The sequence below is a fragment of the Psammomys obesus genome, unplaced genomic scaffold (genome assembly GCF_907164565.1).
Source record: "Psammomys obesus unplaced genomic scaffold, mPsaObe1.curated_primary_1811, whole genome shotgun sequence".
NCBI lineage: Eukaryota > Metazoa > Chordata > Mammalia > Rodentia > Muridae > Psammomys > Psammomys obesus.
This window is the reverse complement of record NW_026585504.1, coordinates 54,434,584-54,459,128: the sequence shown is the minus strand read 5'-3', so window position 1 is coordinate 54,459,128 and position 24,545 is coordinate 54,434,584. Positions and strand designations below refer to the sequence as shown.

General features: G+C 39.3%; 1 protein-coding gene across 2 annotated transcripts in view; it reads right to left on the bottom strand.

Moving 5' to 3' along the window:
- The window catches only part of LOC129672165 (contactin-associated protein like 5-1-like), a 796,696-nt gene that overhangs the window by 331,789 nt on the left and 440,362 nt on the right, over positions 1–24,545 (bottom strand). For both annotated transcript variants that reach the window (XM_055601463.1, XM_055601471.1), the window contains exon 9: positions 3,545–3,694. In XM_055601463.1, the coding sequence (XP_055457438.1) occupies positions 3,545–3,694 (150 nt within the window). The remainder of the gene's footprint in view (positions 1–3,544; positions 3,695–24,545) is intronic.

Here is a 24,545-nt window from a genome sequence, read left to right as displayed (position 1 = left end):
AAGGAGAAAGTGGCAAAGAGAATATAATTGGTATAACATTTATCTTAACCCCCCCCCACCATGTATGTTTGTGTGTGTGTTTGAATGTGTGTGTGTTTCATTTGGTAATGTTTAGGAGCCAGAGGTTGACACCAGAATATCTTTCTATATCGCTTCCCATTTTATTCTTTGAGATAGGTCTCTTTGTGAACCACGGGTTCACCAACTTATCTATATTAGCTGGTCATGAGCTTCAGAGATCTGCCTTCCCTCTTCACTTTACTTTTTGTGATACTGCCTCTTCATTTTTCCCAGAGCCTTCTGACTTTGGTAGGCTGGGTTGTTAGAGAGCTCCGCGAGCCTGCTTATCTGAGCCTTGCCAGCACTAGAATTCGAAGGCTTCCATGCCATGCCCAGCATTTTATACGAGTACTGGAGGTCCAAACTCAGTTGCATGACAAGCATTTTACCTTTACCAACTGAATCAGCTACATACACACATACACTAACATACACACACACACAAACACACACACACATATTTCTTTGCTGCTGGAAACATATTTGTCTTTCCTTTGCATGACATCTTTCACACATCTTTCAAACACACTTCCCATATTCTAAGTGCTTGGGAATGTTGGTGGTTCTGTCTCAAAACACATATCTAAAATCACAGTGCAACTCTGAATTACAATTTCTAAGGAAATTATGTTCTGGTATGGATGGCAGCAGCGTAATTGTCTGGTTAATTGTGGAGTATTAGCAGGATTAGCTCCTGTGAAAGGTACACTCAGGAACCAAGCAGGATTTTTGACATGCTATGCAAAGCAAATCCAGACATTAAGAAAACTGTGGGCTTAAGGGCACACAGTTATAGGCTGTAATATGTGAAAGGTTATTATCACAAGTCCTAAAGAGTGTTCTTTTAAAAATAAAAATGCATTGCTCCCATTTCACATCACCTGCCAGGCCAACCTACTCCTCATTAAGACAGGTGAAGACTAAGCAGATAGATGGGTATGTGTGCTCTTACAAACTCCATCTCTGTGGTTTTAATAGGTTAACGCACATGGGAATGTGAACTTGAAAACATGGCAATAAGCTATAAATAAGGGGGGATTATTTCACCCATGTCTAGCAGACAGTCACTGCAGGGCTGAAGCCCAGCAGCTGGTTAATAGCTCACAACACACGATAAAATGAAGAGATGCTGCAACTTCTAATTGAAGCTGTAGAGAGAATTTATGTAAGTTGACTATTATTGCTGAAGCTCATTTTTCACCTTCCTTAAGTTTACAGTCTGTGTGTATAAGGTTTGTTTAAACACTGCTCAAATCATAGATAAATCTTCCTGTTCTATGTCTAGCACCCCTGGAAACCCACCAAGAATTTAGCAATATTCCAGCTGGGGGAGGAGAGCCATTTTGTCTCTGTGATATTTCAGATGATTATTTAAACATGATAACTCAAAGCCATTTTGCCTGGAAATAAATTCCTGACCATGGTTCTTTCTGCATTGCTGAAATACCATATGTGATATAGAATGAAGAGCTAGTAGTTGAAAGCATTGCTCAGAATTTGTTCTCATTCAATTGCTTTCACTATCGGGCTGCATTGAACACACATTTGAATGTGTTCCATACATTCTGTGTCTCTACAGCCTCCCACGGATTATGATTTTGTTAGTCTTTGGCTGACTATATACATGACTGTGAGGGAGCATGTGCCACAGCCTATGCACATAGATTAGAAGACAACTACAGGAGTTGGTGCTTTCCACCTTGTCTGGAGATGCATCTTCTCTTTCCCACTGAATCCACCAGGGGAGCTGGTATAAGTGGCACAAAGGTAACAGTCATGTGTTACAGAGTCTGGCTTTCAGAGGGCTCTATGTGTCCAAACCCAGGTCTTTATGCTGATATAGCAAGTGCTTTATGATTAAGCCATCTTTCCAACCTACAGATTATTTTATTTCAACAAATAACAGCTCTATTATCTATTATATTGACATATTATCACTTAAAATGATATGATACTTCTGGATATGTAATGGTGATTGTGGGTGATAGATTGTGACCCTTCCTCATGTTAAAATCCAACCTCATTGATCTTGTTCCACACAATTCCTCTCCATAGAGACCTTAAATATTTATTTTGTACCTGTGAAAAGAGGTGTTTTTGTTTGTTTGTTTTTGGTTTTGTTTTTCTATTTGAAGCCTGTCACATTACTACAGAGTTTGGGTTACATCTCAGTTGAGTCTATGATTAGTATGTGGCAGTCTCCAGGTAACTACAATGTAGGTTTCATTGCTGTTTTTGTTATTTTTGTCACTATGTGTGAGCAAGAAAGAGTGCAGGCATGCATGTGCTGCCATGCATATATGGAAGTCACAAGACAGAATTGTACAGCCCATTCTCTTCTCCCACTACAGGTTCTAAGGATAAGACTCAAGTCCTCAGGTTTGAGCAATAAATGTCTTTTCCCATGAAGTCCTCATGCTATCTCTTCAGTGAATGCTATTATGCAATGCTTGTCTTCAGTTACCAAGTGAGAAGGAACTGTCAGCTGTAGAGCAGGGCTGGCTCATGATCACATCTACAAGACATTTCCCAGGTGTGTGGAGGGGGAAGACCATGGAAGAATTGAGTGTGCATGGGGTTGGGTGCATATGAGGTTCTATGTGGATACCAGTAACTTTTACACACTGAGCAAGCCCTCCTTCCCTAAGCTTCAACAAGCCTGCATTCTTCTCTTGTTTATTCCTCAGTGTAATTCTGAAAGTGAGCTTATTCTATGTGTTCTAGAAAGTGAGTCCAGGGAATTAGAGAGCCAAGGAGACTACATTCCTGTTAGATGTGGCTTCTTTAAAAAAGACCACTGGCTAGAGAAGTAGGCACCATCTCTTTTAATAAAATATACCATTAAAATACTCAACATTGGTACATTCATGAAAATGGTAAAATGGCACATAAGCTTTGTCCACCCCTGTTTGTTTTTGTTTGTGTTACTGGAAGTGTTGCAATGGTTCAGGAAACATTAGAAAGAGCAGCAATTCAGAAACAGCAATGGCTTCTCCTTTCCCTAAGGAGACCTGCTCCTCTCAATTTTGTTCTGTCACCCTGTGTGGTGCTGATGATCTCTAAGACATGGGGAGGGGGAAAGGAGGCTCACAAAGTAAAGTGGCAGTGGAGTGACTGAAATGGCCCAGCAGGCAGGTGGTGCCTCCCACTCAAGTACCTCTTGTAGGTACTTGCTGACTCTCAGCTCCTTTTCTCTGTGTTTTCAGCTGAGTTTCTCCTTCCCAGTGTGACTACGAAGCTTGGCATAGCTACAAGAATCTCTTTTCATGAGTTATGTAACCCAGTGCCAGTAGCCTTCTGCCCTAGGGATAACTTATTTTTGCATAGTTGTCTGGGGTTTTGGTTTCTCGCTGTTTGGTGCTTGAATGTGCCCACATGTGTGCATGCATGGCTTTGGGGAAAGTTGTCTAATTGACAAAGAATGTGATGGAATAATTTCCTTGTCCCTTTACTTGAAAAAAAAAAAAAAAGCTAGCGAACTTACCTCCAAAGTAGTAACTATTCCCAGAATAAATCTGCAGCTGGGAGGTGTCCAGACCTGGGGAAGCAGCATCATTATCCAGTGTGAGAGTAATGCGATTTCTCCTGGCATTGATGCTGACAGAATGCCATAGGCCATCATTCAAGCCGTTGCCTAAAAGAGAAGCAGGAAGGGCTTTTCCATGAGGGTCATCTTTCTTCTCTGCTTTATTAGGCTCAGTAGCTTTAGCTATTAAAGCTTCTGAGCTTTAATAGGCTCAGAAACAAAGGGGACAAACCAAATATATGGGACGTCTGTGCCAAATAAAGACATGCTGTATATTAATTAGTGTGGTGATGAGTGACTGCAGAGGAAAAAGCTGAAAAAAAATAACATGTTAGAACACCTCAAAATGTATCCTCAGACAGAGGTGGAGTAGGTCATTTTAGTCTTCTGACTTTTCTAAAATTTGTATCATGTTGTTAGTAAAAGCTTTTGCATGGTTTTGTTTTTGTTTAAACCAACAGTTCCAAGAATCAAAACCAGGACTTAGCATATGCTATGCAAGCTCTCTATCACTGAGATTCACTGGCTCTGGGAAATTATTTAATTACACAGGGTTGCTTTCTTAGTTTCTCTTCTTATCGATGTGATAAAATAACCTGACAAACTCAACTCAAAGGATAAAGGGTTTATTTCATTTCACAGTTAAAGCATACAGGCCATACTGGCAGGGAAAACAAGGAAGCAGGAGCTTGAAGCAGCTGGGTACATCACATCCACAATTAGGAAACACAGCAGTACATCCCACTGCTCTGCTTGTTTTCTGTACTGTATGTACTCCAGGATCAGTTCTCCAGAATAGAGAGTGGTCCTGCCTACAATTACAATGGGTCTTCCCACACCAACCACTATAATCAAGGGATTCTGTTCCAGATATTCTCAGTGTAAACTTAATTTCTGTAATCTCTCTTGGGTGTTCCTGGAGGCTTGCTCGCGGGTGAACCTGGATTCCCATCACGGTGACAATTAACATTAATCATTGCAGCTAAACATGGACAATTTTATTTAGTAATATAATATGCTTTGAGCATATCCACTTCAATAGCCTCCTAGTCTTCCTATACCCATCATTTCTTCATTCTTTAGACACTTTGCTTCTACTTTAGTGTCACATTACTGATATGGACAAAGCCAGAGCCATTGCAAGGCAAAGAGAGCTTCCTATTGCAGTCAGGGCTCAAATTAACTGAATACCAGCTATATAAATTTTAATATATTTAGTTGGCTACATGTGTGTATGGGGGGGGTGCACATGTGGAGGTCAAAGGACAATTTGTGCTAGTTGAGTTTCTCCCTCCCTACCTGGATCCCAGGAACTGAATTCATACGGTCAGTTTTGGTGGAAAGCATCTTGACTGGCTGAACTGTCTTTGTAGACTCGAAACATTTTTTTCTGAAGTTTCTCATAAAACATTGACAGAGTCGTCTGCCTTCCCTGAGCTTTGATACATCACTTGAAAATATGATCATACTTGTTTGATATCATTCTTCAAAGGATCAAAGTTGGTCAGAGGACAATTCAGGGAGCATTTGGAGGGAAAAAATGTTGCTTATGAAAGCAATCTGTCCTGTACTTTGTCCCACATGCCTTTCAGCTGCACTGAAGCACTGACATGTTTACTCAGAAAATTGCATTAAGAATTGGACATGAACAGCCAGTCTCTTTATTTAAAAAAAAAATTGTTGTCTATGGACACTCCTTTATGAATGGCCAACTGAACGCTGACAAAACCAGCCCTATTGACTGTTCAGGCCACAGTAAAACAAAACTGATAACATGTTCATCATTCAGATGATCTAAAATGTGCTTGGTTGTGTGCTGAGCTACCTTTCTTCTCAAAGCCTCAGTTTCCTCACCTGCAAAAAGGAAGTACTTATTGTACATAAAGAAGGCTCTAAGGATTATAACTACTACCATGGTTGAATCTGCAGACACTTCACCTCAAGTGTTCAGGCACTTACATGAATGAACAGTGATGGACAAAACCATGGGACCAAAATAGTCTTGAGATTGGGAAAATTAATATATTAATATCCTGTGCTTTTGTATTGTAGAATGATGCACAGTTAAAAGGCAGGGACACTTGCAGAAAAGATTTAAGCACCACCATTTTACATTAAGGAAATGGGAAAACAAAGAGACTAGCAACACAGTCAATGGACACCTAAGCTGATTCTGGGCATAGCATGAGTGTTTGCACTCTTAAATTCACAAGAGCTATGATAACCCATATAAGTACTACACAATATTTGCCCCACAAACACCCTGACAGACAATGTGAGGCACTTAAGACACCTTAACCCACCATGATTTCTATACTGCTTATGGTTCCTGAATAACAGTTTCCTTCAGAACTTGTAAATCCCCACCCATTTGTAAATAACACTAAAGAAAATCATTGCATTATTAAAGTTAAAGATGATGAAAGTTGAAAGGGCAGCTGAATGAGATCAAGGATAAACAAATCGGGAAGAAAGAAGTCAAAGTATCACTATTTGCAGATGACATGATAGTATACATGAGCTACCCCCAAAATTCAACCATAGAACTCCTTCAGCTTATAAACACTTTCAGCAAAGTGACTGGATACTAAATTAACTCAAAAGCATCAGTAGCCTTCCTGTATACAAAAGACAAAAAGGCTGAAAAGAAATTAGGAAAACAAAACCCTTCACAATACCTACTAATAACATAAAGTACCTTGGTGTGACTCTAACCAAGCAAGTGAAAGACCTGTTTAAAAAAAAAAAATTAGGTCTCTGAAGAAAGAAAAAGAAGAAGATATCAGAAGATGGAAAGATCTTCCTTGTTTATTGATCAGTAGAGTTAACACAGTGAAAATGGCCAAACTGCCAAAAGCAATCTACAGATTCAAAATACCAACAAAATTCTTTACAGACTTTGAAAGAACAATTCTCAACTTTATATGGAAAAACAAAAAGCCCAGAATTGCAAAAAAAATCCTGTACAACAACAGATCCTCTGGAAGTATCTCTATCACTGATCTCAAGCTGTACTACAGAGCAATAGAAATAAAAACTACATGGTACTGGCATAGAAACAGTATGCTAAAGGAATCGACCCAGAAATAATCCCACAAACCTATGAATACCTGATTTTTGACAAAGAAGCTAAAACTATACACTGGAAAAAAGACAGCATCTTCAACAAATTGTGCTGATCTAAATGAATGTCTAGAAAAATGCAAATAGATCCATATATATCACCAGGCACAAAATAAAGTCCAAGAACATCAAAGACCTCAAAAAACAAAAACAAAAACAAAAAAAAACCAACCAACCAACCAAACAAACAAACAAACAAACAAACAAAAAAAAAAACACAGACACAGTAAATCAGAAGAAAAAGTGGGGCAGAGCCCAGAAATCATTGGCACAGGAGACAACTTCCTGAATAATCAATAAATGGGACTTCATGAAACTGAAGAGCTTTTATAAAGCAAAGGATACTGCTGTCAGAACAAAATGACAACCTACATACTGTCTTTATCAACTGATCTACACCAACCCTATATCTGGCAGAGGGCTAATACCCAGAATATATAAAAACATAAGAAGTTAAAACGCAATAAATCAAGTAATCCAATTAAAAAATGGAGTACAGAGCTAAAGAGGGAATTCTCTGTAGAGGAATATAGAATGGCAGAAAATCAATTAAAGAAATGCTCAATGTACTTAATCATCAGGAAGATGCAAATCATCAGATTTCAACTGAAACACATCAGAATAGCTAAGTTCAAATACTCAAGTGACAATATATGCTAGAAAGGATATGGAGAAAGGGGAACCCTCCTCCATTGCTGGTGGAAATGTAAACTGGTACAACCACTTAGGAAATCAATCTGGTGCTTTCTCAGAAAATTAGGAATAGTGCTTCCTCAAGATCCAGCTACACCACTACTAGGCATATATCCAGAATATGCTCAAGTACACAATAAGGATATTTGTTCAACCATGTTTGTACCAGCTTTATTCGTATTAGCCAGAAGCTAGAAACAACCCAGATGTCCCTCAACTGAGGAATGGATACAGAAATTGTGGTGCATTTACACAATGGAATACTACTCAGCAATTAAAAACAAGGAAATCATGAATGGCAAATGGTTGGATCTAGAAAAGATCATCCTGATCCTGAATGAGGTATCCCAGAAGCAGAAAGACACACATAGTATATACTCACTTATAAGTGGATACTAGACCTATAATATAGGATAAAACAATAAAAAATTGTACACCTAAAGAAGCTAAGCAAGAAGGAGGACCCTGGGTAAGATGATCAATACTCACTCAGAAAGACAAATAGGATGGACATTGGAAGAAGGAGAAAACAGGAAAAGAACAGGAGCCTACCACAGAGGGCCTCTAAAAGACTCTACCTAGCAGTGTATCAAAACAGATGCTGAGACTCATAACCAAACTTCGGGCAGAGTCCAGGGAATCTTATGAAAGAAGGTAAAGACAGTAAGTCCTAGAGAGGACAGGAGCTCCAAAAGGAGAACAACAATACCAAAATATCTGGGCAAAAGGGTCTTTTCTGAAACCTATACTCCAACCAAGGTCCATGTTTGGATAGAACCAAGAACCCCTGCACAGATATAGCCCATGGCAGCTCAGTATCCAAGTGAGTTCCTTACTAATGAGAACAGGAACTGTCTCTGACATGAACTCAGTGGCTGGCTCTTTGATCACGTTCCCCTGAGGGGGGAGCAGCCTTGCCAAGAGGAGGACATTGCAGCCTGTCCTATGAGACCTGATAAGCTAGGGTCAGGTGGATGGGAAGGAGGACCTCCCCTATGAGTGGACTTGAAGAGGGGCTTAAGAGAAGATGATTGAGGGAGGGTGGGAGGGAATGAAGGAGGGAGCTACAGCTAAAGTGAATAAACTATAATTAATATTAAATAAATAAATTAAAGTTTAAAAAAAAAGAAAGTAGAAAAAGGACTAGTTTGAATGTGGAGGGATCAGGCGGGGGCAAGATGGCAGCGCCAGGAGGACTCTCATTCTGAGTAGCAGCACAGCAGGATTGGCACAGTGACCAGCAATCAGAACTCACGGCCATAAAATAAAAGATATTGTGTTTCACAGGTGAGAGGATACCCCACAGTGGGGGATTCAATCAGCTTTAACTCACCTTGCTAAACCACAGAAGAGATCATGGTTCCACCAGGCGCTTGGTCGACAGCCCAGAGCTACATGCCAGCGAGATCTGGTCACTGTCTCAGACTGAACTGTGAGCCCAGAACATCACAGACTGGATTTTCCAATCGAGAGATAACCCCACGGAGCAGGAAATGATGGGGCCCGACCTTAGGTCACTCAGACATCCCCTGGTAAAGACTTCGGTTCCGCTGGTGCCCCAGGAGCCAGCCCGGAGCCAGAGCCAGGGAGCCAGAGCCAGGGACCCAGGCGCCTGCACAGAGCCCTGCCTGTGCACCTGATTTGCTGCCTCAAATAGAACTATGGGCACCAGGGCACCAGGGCACCACAGACTGAGTCTCACTGTCAGGTGCAAACCCACAGGGAGGGAAATGGCTGGTCTGATCTCAGAGCACTCAGCCAACACCCCCACCCTGAAAAGTCCCAGGAAAATTATCCAGTTTAGGCAGACGCCCAGGCTCCCAAAGGCCAGAAAGGTGGAGCCACAGGCGGGTGTCTGTGCCTGTGGGTTCTAATCGCCACCCCAGACAAGACAGCGGTCCTCAAAGCAAAGACTGGGTGTCTCTGGGAAGAGGAAACCCCCAGCAGGGGAAATCATCAGGTCTAACACTCAGGACACCCAGCACCAAAAGACTTTCTGGATTCACGCATCTGGATTCACGCAGTCTCTAGGCAATAGCTTTCTAATGCAGGCAGGAGCGCTGTGCTCAGGCTCCATTATTGAGTACGCCTAGGGCACTGGGAAACACAGCTGCATCCTCAGACCTACAAAAGCCAGAGAGCCATTACAGCAGCCCTCAGATACTGTGCCAAGGATCAACCAGTTATCCCTAGCTAGACTGACAAAACTGTGGGAATCCGTGGTCCTTCAAGAGGGCTACACCCAAAGCGTCTGGACTAGAGCAGTGCCTGCAGCTGACATCCCAGACAGGGACACACAGCTTCTGGTCCAGAGTGAAGCACCCAGCCTCCAGACCAGAGCAGCACCCCTAGGCACCAACTCAACCTAGGTGCACATTCTCCAGGCCCAGAGCGGAGCACTCAGCCTCTGGCCCAGAGACTTGCTGGGCACACCTCTCACTTTCCCGGACAGAACTGTGTGCCCCAGGATAACAGACTGAGTTTCCTGTTGGGAGAAAACCCCACAGCTAGGGAATCAGCAGGTTCTTCAAGAGGACTGTACCTGGAAAACTGTAACAACAGCAGCAGCTCACTAAATTTATAACAAGAAACTCAGCAGTGGGGCAGCTGTCTTGAGAACTTCTATGGGTAAGAGGAGATCCCCCTTGCCTAACAAAGACCACAGCTACTACTCACTGAGGTGAGCAGTGGCAATTCCTGAGAAACACTGGCCATACAATGACCATAACCAAAAAGCAGAGGAGGACTCCTTCAGGAAAAATCATCTTCTGGCCAAGGGGATTCTCGATACCTCAACTCCAGGAAGCACAGAAACTAACAGCCAACACCTAAATCAGCCCAATGGGTAGAGATAAGCGTAAAAGTTCAACCAACAAAAGACAGAGCAATATGGGATCTCCAGAATCCAGCCATCCAGGGGCTAACAGTCCTGGACAACGCAGCATAATAAAAAATCAAGAAGATGACCTTACATCTATGCTAATGAAGAGGTTAATAGAGGAAACAAATAAATACGTAAAGAATTAGAGGAAGATTATCGCCATCCGAGAAGAAATACGGGAAGATGTAGCCAAAGAGTTTGTGGCCTTCAGAGAAGAAATAATTAAATCACTGAAAGAAATAAAAGAAACAGAGTTGAAGGAACTAAAAGAAAAAGAGGAAAATACAATCAGACAGGTGAAGGAAGTAAACAAAACAACTCAAAACCTGAAGATAGAAATGGAAAAATTAAAGAAAACACAAATGGAGGAAATAATGGAGAGGAAGAATTTAGGGAAGTAAACAGGAACTACAGAGGTAAGCATAACCAATAGACTACAAGAGATGGAAGAAAGAATCTCAGGTGTAGAAGATACAATGGAAGAAATCGATGTATCTGTCAAAGAAAATGTTAAATCCAAAAAATTCCTGACACAGACCATCCGAGAAATCCAAAACAATATGAAAAGACAAAACCTAAGAATAATAGGTATAGATGAAAAAGAAGACTCCCTTCTCCAAGGCCCAGAATATATTTTCAACAAAATCATTGAAGAAAATTTCCCCAAGTTAAAGGAGAAGCCAATAAGAATACACGAGGCCTACAGAACACCCAACAAGTTTGACCAGAAAAGAAAATCCTCCCGCAACATAATAATCAAAACAGTAAGTATACAGAACAAAGAAAAAATATTAAAAGCTGCAAGGGAAAAAGGCCAAGTAACATATAATGGCAAACCCATTAGAATCAAACCTGACTTTTCAACAGAGACTATGAAAGCCAGAAGGGCCTGGACAGATAACATGCAGACCCTAAGAGAACACAGATGTCAGCCCAGGCTAATATACCCTGCAAAACTCTCAGTCCTCATAGACGGAGAAAACAAGATATTCAATGACAAAAACAAATTTCAACAATACCTACACACAAATCCAGCATTACAGAAGATGCTGGAAGGGAAAAAACAACCCAAGAAAATTAGCTTCTGTTAAGAAAAAAATAGGAAAAAATAGGCTTACTACAGTAAAACAAAAGGCAAACAAGCACACAACCTTATGAACACAGCCAACATCAAAATCAAAGGATCTAACAGCCACTGGTCATTAGTCTCTCTCAACACCAATGGACTCAACTCTCCATTAAAATACACAGATTAACAGAATGGATACATAAACAAAACCCAGCAATGTGTTGCATACAAGAAACACACCTAAGACACAAAGATAGACATTACCTGAGGGTAAAAGGTTGGAAGATGACTTTCCAAGCAAATGGACCCAAGAAACAAGCAGGAGTTGCCATTCTAATATCTGATAAAATAGACTTTCAACCAAAATTAATAAAAAGAGATGAGGAAGGACACTTCACACTCATCAAAGGAAAAGTCCACCAGGAAGACATCACAATCCTGAACATCTATGCCCCAAATACAAGAGCACCCACATTTGTAAAAGAAACATTGATAAAATTTAAACCACATATAGATCCCCACACATTAATAGTGGGACACTTCAACACCCCACTCTCAACAAAAGACAGGTCAACAAAACAGAAATTAAACAAAGAAACAATATCTCTGACAGAGGTCATGAATCAAATGGACCTCACAAACATTTACAGAACTTTACACCCAAACACAAAACAATTTACCTCCTTCTCAGCACCTCATGGAACATTCTCCAAAATAGACCATATAGTTGGTCACAAAGCAAGCCTCAACAGATACAAGAAGACTGACATAATCCCGTGTATCTTGTCTGATCACCATGGAATAAGCTGGACTTCAACAACAATAGAAATAGCAAAAAGCCTACACACACATGGAAACTGAACAATTTGTTACTAAATGACAGCTGAGTCAGGGAAGAAATAAAGAAATAAATTAAAGTCTTCCTAGAACTCAATGAAAATGAAGACACAACATACCCAAACATGTGGGACACAATGAAAACAGTGCTAAGAGGAAAGTTCATAGCACTAAGTGCCTTCAAGAAGAAATTCGAGACAGCTCATTCAAGCAACTTAATGGCCCACTTAAAAACCCTAGAAAAAGAAGAAGCAGACACACCAAAAAGGAGTAGATGGCTGGAAATAATCAAACTCAAGGCTGAAATCAATCAATTAGAAACAAATAAAACAATTTAAAGAATCAATGAAACCAAGAGCTGGTTCTTTGAGAAAATCAACAAGATCAACAAACCCTTAGCCAAGCTAACTAAAAGGCAGAGAGAAACCACCCAAATCAACAAAATCAGAAATGAAAAGGGGGACATAACTACAGACACTGAGGAAATCCAAACAATCATTAGGACTTACCTCAAAAGTCTATATGCCACAAAATTTGAAAATCTAAATGAAATGGAAAATTTTCTTGATTGATTTGACTTACCAAAGCTGAATCAGGACCAGGTAAATCAATTAAATAGTCCTATATCCTCCAAAGAAATAGAAGCAGTCATCAAAAGTCTCCCATCCAAAAAAAGCCCAGGACCAGATGGCTTCAGCGCAGAATTCTATCAGACCTTCAAAGAAGAGCTAACTCCAATTCTCTTCAAACTATTCCACAAAATAGAAAGAGAAGGAACATTACCAAATGTCATTCTATGAAGCCACAGTCACCTTGGTATCTAAGCCTCACAAAGACTCAACAAAGAAAGAGAATTTCAGGCCAATCTCCCTTATGAACATTGATGTAAAAATACTGAACAAAATACTTGCAAACCGGATCCAAGAACACATCAAAGATATCATCCATTATGACCAAGTAGGCTTCATCCCAGGTATGCAGGGGTGGTTCAGTATAAGGAAATCCATCAATGTGATCCACCATATTAACAAACTAAAAGAAAAAACCACATGATAATCTCCCTAGATGCTGAAAAAGCATTTGACAAAATCCAACATCCATTCATGTTTAAAGTATTGGAGAGATCAGGGATACAAGGCACATATCTAAACATAGTAAAGGCTATATACTGCAAGCCTATATCTAACATCAAACTGAATGGAGAGAAACTTAAAGCAATCCCACTGAAATCAGGGACAAGACAAGGCTGCCCACTCTTTCCATATCTCTTCAACATAGTGCTGGGAGTCCTTGCTAGAGAAATAAGACAGTTGAAGGAGATGAAGGGGATACAGATGGGATAGGAAGAAGTCAAATTATCACTATTTGCAGATGATATGATAGTATACATGAGAGACCCCAAAAACTCTACCAGGGAACTCCTACACCTGATAAACACCTTCAGCAAAGTGGCCGGGTACAAAATAAACTCAAAAAAATCAGTAGCCCTCCTGTATACAAAAGACAAAAGGGCTGAGAAAGAAATTAGAGAAACAACACCCTTCACAATAGCCACAAATGACATAAAGTACCTTGGTGTAACCCTAACCAAGCAAGTCAAAGACTTGTATGAAAAAAATTTTAAGTCTCTGAAGAAAGAATTAGAAGAAGATATGAGAAGATGGAAAGATCTCGCATGCTCATGGCTTGGCAGGATTAACATAGTAAAAATGGCCATCTTACCAAAAGCAATCCACCGATTTAATGCAATTCCCATCAAATTACCAACACAATTCATTACAGACCTGGAAAGAAAAATTCTCAACTTCGTATGGAATAACAAGCAACCGAGAATTTCCAAAACAATCCTCTACAATAAAAGATCTTCAGGATTTTTAACAAAGATGCCAAAACCATACAATGGAAAAAAGATAGCATCATCAACAAATGGTGCTGGTCCAACTGGATGTCCACATGTAGAAAAATAAAAATAGATCCATACTCATCACCCTGCACAAAACTGAAGTCCAAGTGGATCAAAGACCTCAACATAAAACCAGACACATTAAATCGACTAGAAAAAAAATGGGGAATATTCTAGAACTCATTGGTACAGGAGAAAACTTCCTGAACAGAACACCAACAGCACAGGCTCTAAGAGCAACAATCAATAAATGGGACCTCATGAAACTGAAAAGCTTCTGTAAAGCAAAGGACACCGTCATCAAAACAAAGCGACTGCCTACAGATTGGGAAAGAATCTTCACCAACCCTTTATCTGACAGAGGACTCATATCCAGTATATATAAAGAACTAAAGAAGCTGAAAAGCAGCAAACGAAGTAATCCACTTAAAAAATGGGAAACAGAGCTAAAGAGAGAATTCTCTGTAAAGGAATATCGAATGGCAGAGAAACACTTGAAGCAATGCTCAACCTCATTAGCCATTAGGGAAATGCAAATCAAAACGACCCCGAGACTTCACCTTACACCCATGAGAATGGCCAAGATCAAAAACTCAAGTGACAACACATGCTGGAGAGGTTGTGGAGAAAAGGGAACCCTTCTCCACTGCTGGTGGGAATGTAAACTTGTACAACCACTCTGGAAATAAATCTGGCGCTTCCTCAGACAACTAGGAATAGCGCTTCCTCAAGATCCAGCCATACCAGTATATACCTAGGCATATACCCAAAAGAGGCGCAAGTACACAAAAAGGACATTTGCTCAACCATGTTTGTAGCAGCTTTATTTGTAATAGCCAGAAGCTGGAAACAACCCAGATGCCCCTCAACTGAAGAATGGATGCAGAAACTGTGGTACATCTATACAATGGAGTATTACTCAGCAATGAAAAATAAGGAAAATCATGAAATTTCCAGGTAAATGGTGGGACCTGGAAAGGATCATCCTGAGTGAGTTGTCCCAGAAGCAAAAAGACACACATGGTATATACTCACTCATATAAACATACAATATAGAATAAACACACTAAAATCTGTACATCTAAACAAACTAAGCAAAAGAGAGGACCCTAACTAAAAATGCTCAATCCCCATCCTGAAAGGAAAAGAGGATGGACATCAGAAGAAAAAGAAAACAGGAAACAACCTAGGAACCTGCTACAAAGGGCCTCTGAAAGCCAGAAGAAGAAAATACGAAACAACCTCAAACCTGCCACAGAGGGCCCCTGAAAGCCTCTGCAGTGCAGACTGTCAAAGCAGATGTTGAGCCTGATGGCCAATTGACAGGCAGAGTGAATGGAATTTTATGTAAGAAATGGGAAATAGTAAGAGCTGGAGAGGACAGGAACTCCACAAGAGAGCAACAGAACAAGAAAATTTGAACACAGGGAACTTCCCAGAGACTCATACTACAACCAAGGACTATCTGTGGAGATAATCTAGACCCCTGACAATGCAGCCACTTCTGATGAGAACTGATAGACTAAGATCAGAAAGAAGGAGAGGAGGTCCTCCCCAATCAGTGGACTTGGGGAGGGGCATGCATGCAGAAAGCGGGGGGAAGGTGGGACCAGGAGGGGAGGAGGGAGGTTCTTATGGGTGGATAAAAAAATGAATAAAGTGTAATTAATAAAAGTTAAAAAAAAAGAAATTGGAGGGATCAATAGAAATGGAAAGGGGAGGAGAAATACAGTAAGAGAGTAATGGAGCATAAATGTGATCAAAATATATTATACATGTGTGAATATGTTCTAATGAACAAATTACATATAATTAATATATTCTAATAAATATTAAAGATAAATCCAGCAACAAAGCGTTGCAGGTTACAGCTCTAGGTGAGACAGTGACGGCAGGCAGGCAAGAAAGATGTGTTACTACAATAAGCCTAGGATATTTCACAGAGTAGGTACGGGTCAGAGTTCATATGCTCAGTGAGCAAAGATTCTAGGAGACAGACATCTGCCCTGATAATAAAGAAATAGATAACAGAGAATAGAAATAGTTAATGGAAAGAAAAATGGACAAGAGAGAACAAAGCAGGTGGGAAGAGAACCCAGTCTCCCAAGGGCTCGTGTGCCAGCATAAGAATAGGGTCTAGCAAGAGCCTTTAAAATACAGTTCTGGAAAATATTTTACTCAAATCTATTTCCTCAAAATCTCTGTGGAAGAAATTTGGACATTTGCACTAAAACAAACAGCAACAAAAACAAAGCAAAAAATGCATACTATGCATGTGGCTGAGATGGTTCAGGGGTCAGAATCCCTTGAAGTTCATGCCTGATTATCCCCAGGACCCACCTAAAAGCCAAAGGCTGTGGCACAGCAGTGTAATCCCAGGGTGCCTGGGAGGGATGGCTGGTGGAGACAGGAAAACCTGCTAAAGCTTGCAGGCTAGTTAACCTTACACAGCATGTCCCAAACACTTTCTAGAATACATTAAACAAATTTGAACAAAGCAATCTTAAATTTCTATCAATATACAGTAATCCATACCAATGTAAAATCGAGACGAGTAAATTCAATAATCTACCTTTATCCTATAATCTTACATTATTTGAGATGAGTAGATTCAATAATCTACCTTTTTTCCTATAATCCAATGTCCCTCCTCTTTTGTTTTACCATTCATTTTCTTTCTTCCTTTCCTCTAATAACAGGTAGGATAGAAAGATAAGAAAAAATAAAAGGTGGAAGGAAAAAAGAAAGACAGACCTGATTTTAACCTGTACTTTCTTTTCTCCCTTACCATCACCAACCCATAACCCACTTGGAGTACGTGACCAACAACACCCAACCCCACTTCTTGGGGAATGGGGTGTCGTGTTCTTAAATTTATATTTTCTTGTCTCAAAAAAAATCTTTGTGTACCCTTAAAAAATTAGGATATTGGCTAAGTGCTGAAAAAGCTAGCTGTACTTATTTTTTCCGTCTCTGTATTTTCTGTCTAGTTTCCGTGTTTTCAGTCCAGTCTCAGTGTTTCCTCTCTAGACTTTATCTTTTCTGTCTAGTCTCTGTGGGATGATCATTTGGGTTCATCCTTTTGACACTGACCTGACTTTAGATTCTTGTAGAAACAGTAACTGAGGCAGGCCTTGCGGCTGAATAATCTAGGCTACTTGCTTAATCTTCATTTTTATCTAGTCCTTTTCTCTGAAAATAACAAACTTTTAAAGGCAATGTTATAGGTAAATTTTTGCATCATGAGGACAAGATAGCCAAAAAGATTCATTTACCATGCAAAGACATTCATGTCTCAGCTAGTAGAAGGTCTACAGGGTTAAATATAATATTTATAAGTTTTGTTGATTACCATATTTTTTCATTATCTGTAGATAAATAAGCATAACCAAGTCTGCATCTCAAAACTATTTAATGTTTTCATTCTGCTGTCAGCATATCCTTATGATAAATGGGTTGTTCTAGTTCTAAGGTTTATTTTTTTTTCTATAACCCAGTATCTCTCAGCTGTTGTTGTTCTTTTTTCTCCAACATTAAGAAAATTTAGAGTTAACAAAGCATTATTTAGCCTGTCTCTGGGGTCTTTACATCTCCTTTCTGTTTGGTAAGCATCACTTTTAATCTGTGATTAGGTCTTTCTACAACTGCTGTCCTGTAGGATTGTGTGGTATACTAATAATATGCTTTATATAATAATATTCAAAGATTTGCTTCATGTTACTGGATTCATATGCAGATGCATTTTTAGGCTTAATTTGTAGAGGTATAACATAACTGTCATTATTTCCAATAAATGCAATTAGGCAATAAGCCTTTTTTAGAACTTAAAGCAGCTGCTCATTGAAACCCTGAGTATGCATCAATGGTATAGTGTACATAATTGTGTTTATCAAATTCTGCAAAAAGAAACACATTCATCTGCCAGATCTATTCATTTATTTTTCTACCTATTTATTTATTTATCTATTTATTTATTTATTTTTATTACCCTAGGGTTACTCCCAGCTGGTAATGGAGTTTTATTATACAGAGAGTATGTAGGACATTTTTTATTATCTCTTTGGCTTGTTACCAAGTGATAAAGAATGTTTTCTTTCAACCTTTAGTGCTAACATGGTGGTTTTTATGAAATTGCGAGGCTTCTGAAACATATCTTATTAGTAGTTGATCAGTTTCCTCATATCCTTGCACCAATGGACCTGGCAAACCTGTATGAGACTGAGTATGAGTAGTATATAATGAATGATTCTACTTTTGATGGTCTATTGCAATTGCACAAATAGCAAAGTCAATTTTGAATTATTAGGAATAAATTCAGCAGTTTCTATATGCAAAACACTTTCTGCTTATTTAGAGTCAGTAATTATTTTAGGAGATTCAGAAATCTAGTAATACGGTAAGAATTGCATACAATTCTCATTTTTTAACTAGGCTTTTGATTGCATTTCTTATTTTGTCTGACTTATATCCTGCCATTTCTATCTTGTTTACATCGGTCTATAATGTAGGTGCCGCAGGAACTGGTGTTCCCTTTACACTACATGGAAGAATACAATTAGTTCTTTTTATTAACTGTATAAGTTTGCTTTTAGAATATTTGTTATTAATTTCTCCCAAGTAGTTATTACAAGCTCTTTGCCAATTTTCACTGATTATCCACAATGACATAATCTCAGTATTAGTAAGGGGCACTACAATTTCAGCTGGGTCCATTCCTGACAATTGATGTAGTCTTGCTATACCTTTCATAATTAATTTAGAAACCTTGTCTATGTATGCCTTTAATTTTTTACTTTTTTATGTACTAATAAAATATATTACATAAAACTATCTTTCCTTTGTATAATGAGCCTAATAGAAGAATGAGTTGACCAAAGTACAACCAAGTTTAAGATCAATTCGGTCCACATATGCATGCTTCAGTCTTTATTCTATCAAAATTAACTCTTTTTCTGCTTCAGCTATTAGACATCTTGGACTGTTTAAATCTGAATCTCCTTGTAGTGTTTAAAATAAATTACTTAACCCATAAGTACTTAATCCAATTGTAGGCCTCTGTCAGTTAATATCTACCATTAGTTTTTGAAATCATTAAGAGATCTGTACTATTTGTGTTCAAATTTTTGTTGACTTGTTTTATAACACAAATAGCTAAGTGAATCTCCTCTTTGTATTTTTCTGGACCAATCTATAACCCTCAGCATGGCAGAATTCTTTGTTTCCTTAAACATCTTTTTTTTTTTCTAAAGTATCTGCATCAAAATTAGTCAACAAAATATTCATATAATGATAAATGGTAGATTAAGGAAATTGCTTATTAATTATTTCTAGTGATTACTACAAAAATATTGACATAAAGTTAGACTATTTAACATTCACTATGGAAATATCTTCCAATGATATCTCTTTATTGGACAACTATTGTTCAGAATAGGTACTGAGAGAGCAAACCATTCCCTATCCTGCTCATGCAAGGATAAAATCAATCTTTTAAATCAATTATTATTATAGGTCAAGATCTAGGTAACAAAGAAAGTAAAAAAAAAAATACAGGTTGTAAAAAACACATTGGTTGGATGACTCTCTTCACTACTCTTCAATCAGTTATCATCCTTTATTTTCCTAATTTATATTTTTTTTACAACAAATACAGGGGGATTCTATGGGCTGGTAGACTCTTCTACATGTTGAGCTTCCAGTTGCTCTTATACCAGTTGTTCAAGTGCATGCAATTTTGTTTTTTTATGGGCCATTGCTCTTGCCGAACAGGTCTACTTGATAGCCATTTTAGGGGTAGGGATGCTCGTCTTTCAGCAGCGGTCCCTCTTGTAAATTTGCAAACTCAATCCTTGTGATGTCCTGTGTATGTCCCCACTGTGTGCTTGGACAGTAGGCACAGCTTGTGATTGTTCTTGATTACTCATACTAATATCTTCCTCAGAAGCATCTACCATTTCATCCCAAGTTTTATCATTGGTTGCCTCTGGGATTGCAGGAATATTAATGTTGAGTACCTCATTGTTGTAAAAGGCCCCTTCCCTATAAATTTATGGGTATATCAGACACATAGGGTCTCAACTTACCTGTTTGCCTTTCTGGTCCTACAAATTTAATCAAATCTATACTTTGTCTTACTTGAGATAATTTACCAATATCTAGAAACTGTGCATAAACCTAGCACCATTAAGATGTATCCCAGCCATTCAAGGTTGTACTGTTGCTCAGGCTAGCCTCAAACTCATGATATTCTGACTTCTACCTCTCTGTACTGGGACTACAGACTTATTTTATTAGGCTTTGTCAAAGTGAAAGCTTATTATGATTTCAGTGCATGTGCTCCTAAGGTTTATTGTGGAGCCATAGAACAAAATATTTTGCTTGTCTTGGAAGTACGTTCCTTTGTGAGGCAAGGTGAACTCTGTCTCTTATTTCCCAATATCTATCCCTGCATAAGATCCCTATAGAATTACATTAGTACATTCAGCTTTTCATGTAACCCCCTGAACTGACAGACATGTTTTTGTTTTTGTTGTTGTTGTTGTTGTTTGTTTTTGTTTTTCTCTGCCATATCTTACTTTTCTGGTTCTTCCATTGTCCACATCTATCCCCTACTTCCAAGCCCACTTAACCTGCATGAATCCTCTTATAAACTGTATGACTAGGGGGTAGGCATCTCTTGATTTTAGACTCTACTCACTTAAATAATACAGAATAGATTAAATGATGAATGAGAATTTGTTAACTTTAATAAATCACAAATATGCAGGCAGTCATAACTGCTGTAAGTTAATAATAAAACAGCCATATCAACCTGCATAAGACCTGTGCAAGTGTGAGCCCATCAGCATTCCATCATGGAGCTGAAATGGGCTTCTAGGTAGTTAACAGTGGCAGAGCAAGGGAGGAGGCAATGTTTCCTATGGGGTAGTCACTGGTAGGTTGCTCATGCTCCTAAATAACACACATACACATTTCTGTAAGCAATCCCATTAAACTTATTGGTCCACTAAAAAAAAAAAAAAAAAAAAAAAAAAAAAGTCTTGTTAGTAGGATCATTTAGAGATAACAAGAGCAGTAGATGTGGGAGGGACAAAAGAGGACAACCAACAATGAAGAGTGGACAATTTTATCAATGGACAATGGTGAAAATACATGCATGCAGGTATGAGACTCTACTTGGAGCTTTCCAATTCAGGCCAGTAAACAATTTAAGAAAGAATCATACAAACAAACCAGGCAAATAAAAGGTTTCGTCTTGAATCCATCAGTCCTTAGCAATTTCTTATAAATGTCAGTAACATCCACTGTCTGAGCTATTCATTTGTGTCATGTTATTTACAGCCGTGTGTCTTAATTAAAAATTTGTCTGTGTAAGCCTTCTGTTCTGTTCCCAGTGGAATGAAAAGTGGCTGGGGGTCAGAATATGAGTCATGTTTCCATGTCTCCCTTGGCATAAACAGGGCCACATCCTGCCCTCTCCAAATGCTCTTTGATTAATAGAGCATCCAACCAGCTGAATATCTACTGTCAAATGTTGTCAGCATGCCCACTCACTGCATTACCCATAAATGACAGGCTCAAGCCTTCCTAGTTGTGCAAACCTTTGGTTAGTGTATGAGAAGGTGACTGTCTGGTGTTATCATAATTAGTATCTGACAGAAAAACTGAGGACAAATGTGACAGTTTTGTTTTTACTAGTACAGACCTAAATGCCCAGTTCTAATGGCTGCATGCTAAAATTATGTTCAAGCCTGAGACCATTTCTGTCTGCCTAAGATGCACCTCATCCTTGGCAAAGCCTGCTTCCTCAGTACCCACCCTATTTTGACTTTTGCTCTCCTGGTATGCAAAGTGTCTTATTTTAGGTTTTATTTCTGTGAACAGACATCATGACTCTTATAAAGGTAAACATTTAATTGGGGCTAGCTTGCAGTTTCATAGGTTTAGCCCACTATCATCATGGTGGGAAGCATGGCAGCACACAGGCAGACATGGTGATGGAGGAGCAGAAAGATCTACATCTTGATCTGCATGCAGCAATCAGGAGACTGAATGTGTTTCACAGTGGGTGAAGCTTGAGAGTTTAAGACTTCAAAGCCACACCTCCACAGTGAGCCACTTTCTCTAAGAAGGCCACACCTCCTTCAATTAGGCCACACCTCCTAATAGTGACACTCCCTATGGCCAAACATTCAAACACATAAATCTATACATATTCAAACCACCACATGCCATTCCCTGGCTCCCATATTCTTTTAGTCATAGCATAATGTAAAATGTATCTAGTGCAACTTCAAAAATCTCCATAGTCAATCACAGTCTCAACAATGTTTAAAAGTCCACAGTTCAAAGTCTCTTCTGAGATTCATGTAATCTCTTAACTATAATTCCCTACAATATCAAAATGCAAAAGCAGATCACATACTTCCAACATATCATGGCAAAGGATCTATATAACTGTTCCAAAATGCAGGGAAGAAAGCATAGTGAGAAAATATTAGACCAAATGAAGACCAAAAAACAGGTTGGCAAACTCCAAACTCTGCATCTCCATGTCCAAGATCTCCAACTCTTTTCACCTTTGTTCACTGAAGCACATTTCTTTTTCTCAGGGTTATTCTACTCCTTATTAACAGCTTTCCTTGGCAGATATCTTATGGCTTTGGCATCTCTAACGTCTTGGGGTCTCCAAGGCAATATAAACTTCACCTTCTCACAAGGCCACATATCTTCAAAGAAAGCCACACCTCATAATAGTGCCACTTCCTATGGCCAAACATTTAAACACAGGAATCTCTGGCAGCCATGACTATTCAAACCATCACACCAAGCTCTCAAGAATTTTTTTTTGGGGGGGTCAGGTATATATTTACTTCTTTTTATAATTAAAATTAATTAATTGCCATTCATGCACATTGTATCCTTGCTGCAGTCCTCTCCTTTGACTCCTCTCACCCATCCTCATCTCTCCTTATGTCCTTTCCCTAGTCCCCTGATAGTGTTGGACCTTTTCTCCTTGTATCTGACCCTAGTCTATCAGGTCTCCTTAAGGCTGGCTCCATGCTCCTCCTCTGTGGCCTGGCAACACCCCCCAGGGAGAGGTGATTAAATTGCCATGTCAGAGACAGCCCCTGTAATCCTTACGAGGGTAGCTAAACAACCAGGAGGACCCTAGAGAAGATACTTAATCTTCATTCAGAAGGGCAAATAGGATAGATATCTGAAGTAGGAGAAGACAAGTAGCAGAACAGGAACCTTCCACAGAGGACCTCTGAAAGTCTCTGCCCACCAGGGTATGGAAGGAGATACTGAGACTCATAGTCAAATTTTGGCCAGAGTGTCAGAAACCTTAAAGAAGAGGGAGATAGGAAGAGCTGGAAGGAACAGGAACTCCCTAGGGAGAACAACAGAGCCTATAAACCTGGGCCCAGCGGCCCCTGAAGAGACCGAAACGCCAACCAAGGACCTTTTATGGCGAAGACCTAGACCCCATGTTCAGAGGAAGCCCATAGACTGCTCAGTTTTTAAGTAGGCTTTTAAGAAATCTTACATGGTTGTTCTCCTCATTCATTGCTTGGCCAAATGGTATTCATTCTACAGCAGAAAGGTTTTCTTTCACATCATCTGTCTTTTCTGTCTTCCCTGTAATCTGTGCCTCTATACCTTACATTAAAATAATGTATGGGATCTTCTGGAGAATACAACTTTTATTCAGCCTCCATCTAGATACCTGTGCAAAATACAGGCTCCTAAATCTTAAATTAAAGAGAAACAAACTGAATTATATGAAGGAATTAACCAAGTGGAAATTCAGAAACTGGAAGGGAAGTAATGGTATGTGTGGCCACTAAATTATTCTGCTTTAACAATGATGATAACAATAAGGTAAATTTCTCAGATTCATGCTTCAGTAAACATGGAGAAACAGAAGTGGTTTAAGAAATTCAATTTCTTCATTTCTATTTCTTAAGCCTGAGAAAGCTACAAATATATCACTAAGCTGGTAAATATTTCCAAGTTGGATTTGCTACCTCTATCCTAGGTAGCTTGATACCCCACTTGTAAACACAAGTCCAGCTGGCCCTTATAGCTTTCTGAAGAGAGGGATCCTTAGATAAGAGGGCTGAGCAAGCATGAGAACAAGATATGGAATCCTCAGGAGATCAACAGCTAGGTGTGGCCACATGAGGGTCTGCAGCCCTAACTATATGGAAAGCTGAGAGAGGAGGATCCTAGTCCTTGGTGGCTGCCATCTTAGTTCCAGGTTTAGTGAGAGATTCTGTCTGGAAGGAATAAAGCAGAGTGATAATGTAGGTCACCTACACCTCTCCAGTAACATCTGTGAATATGAAAATGCACCTGTAACCCTGATACATACAGGCTTGCACATATACCAGCCCATGTACACACACACACACACACACACACACACACACACACACACACACACACA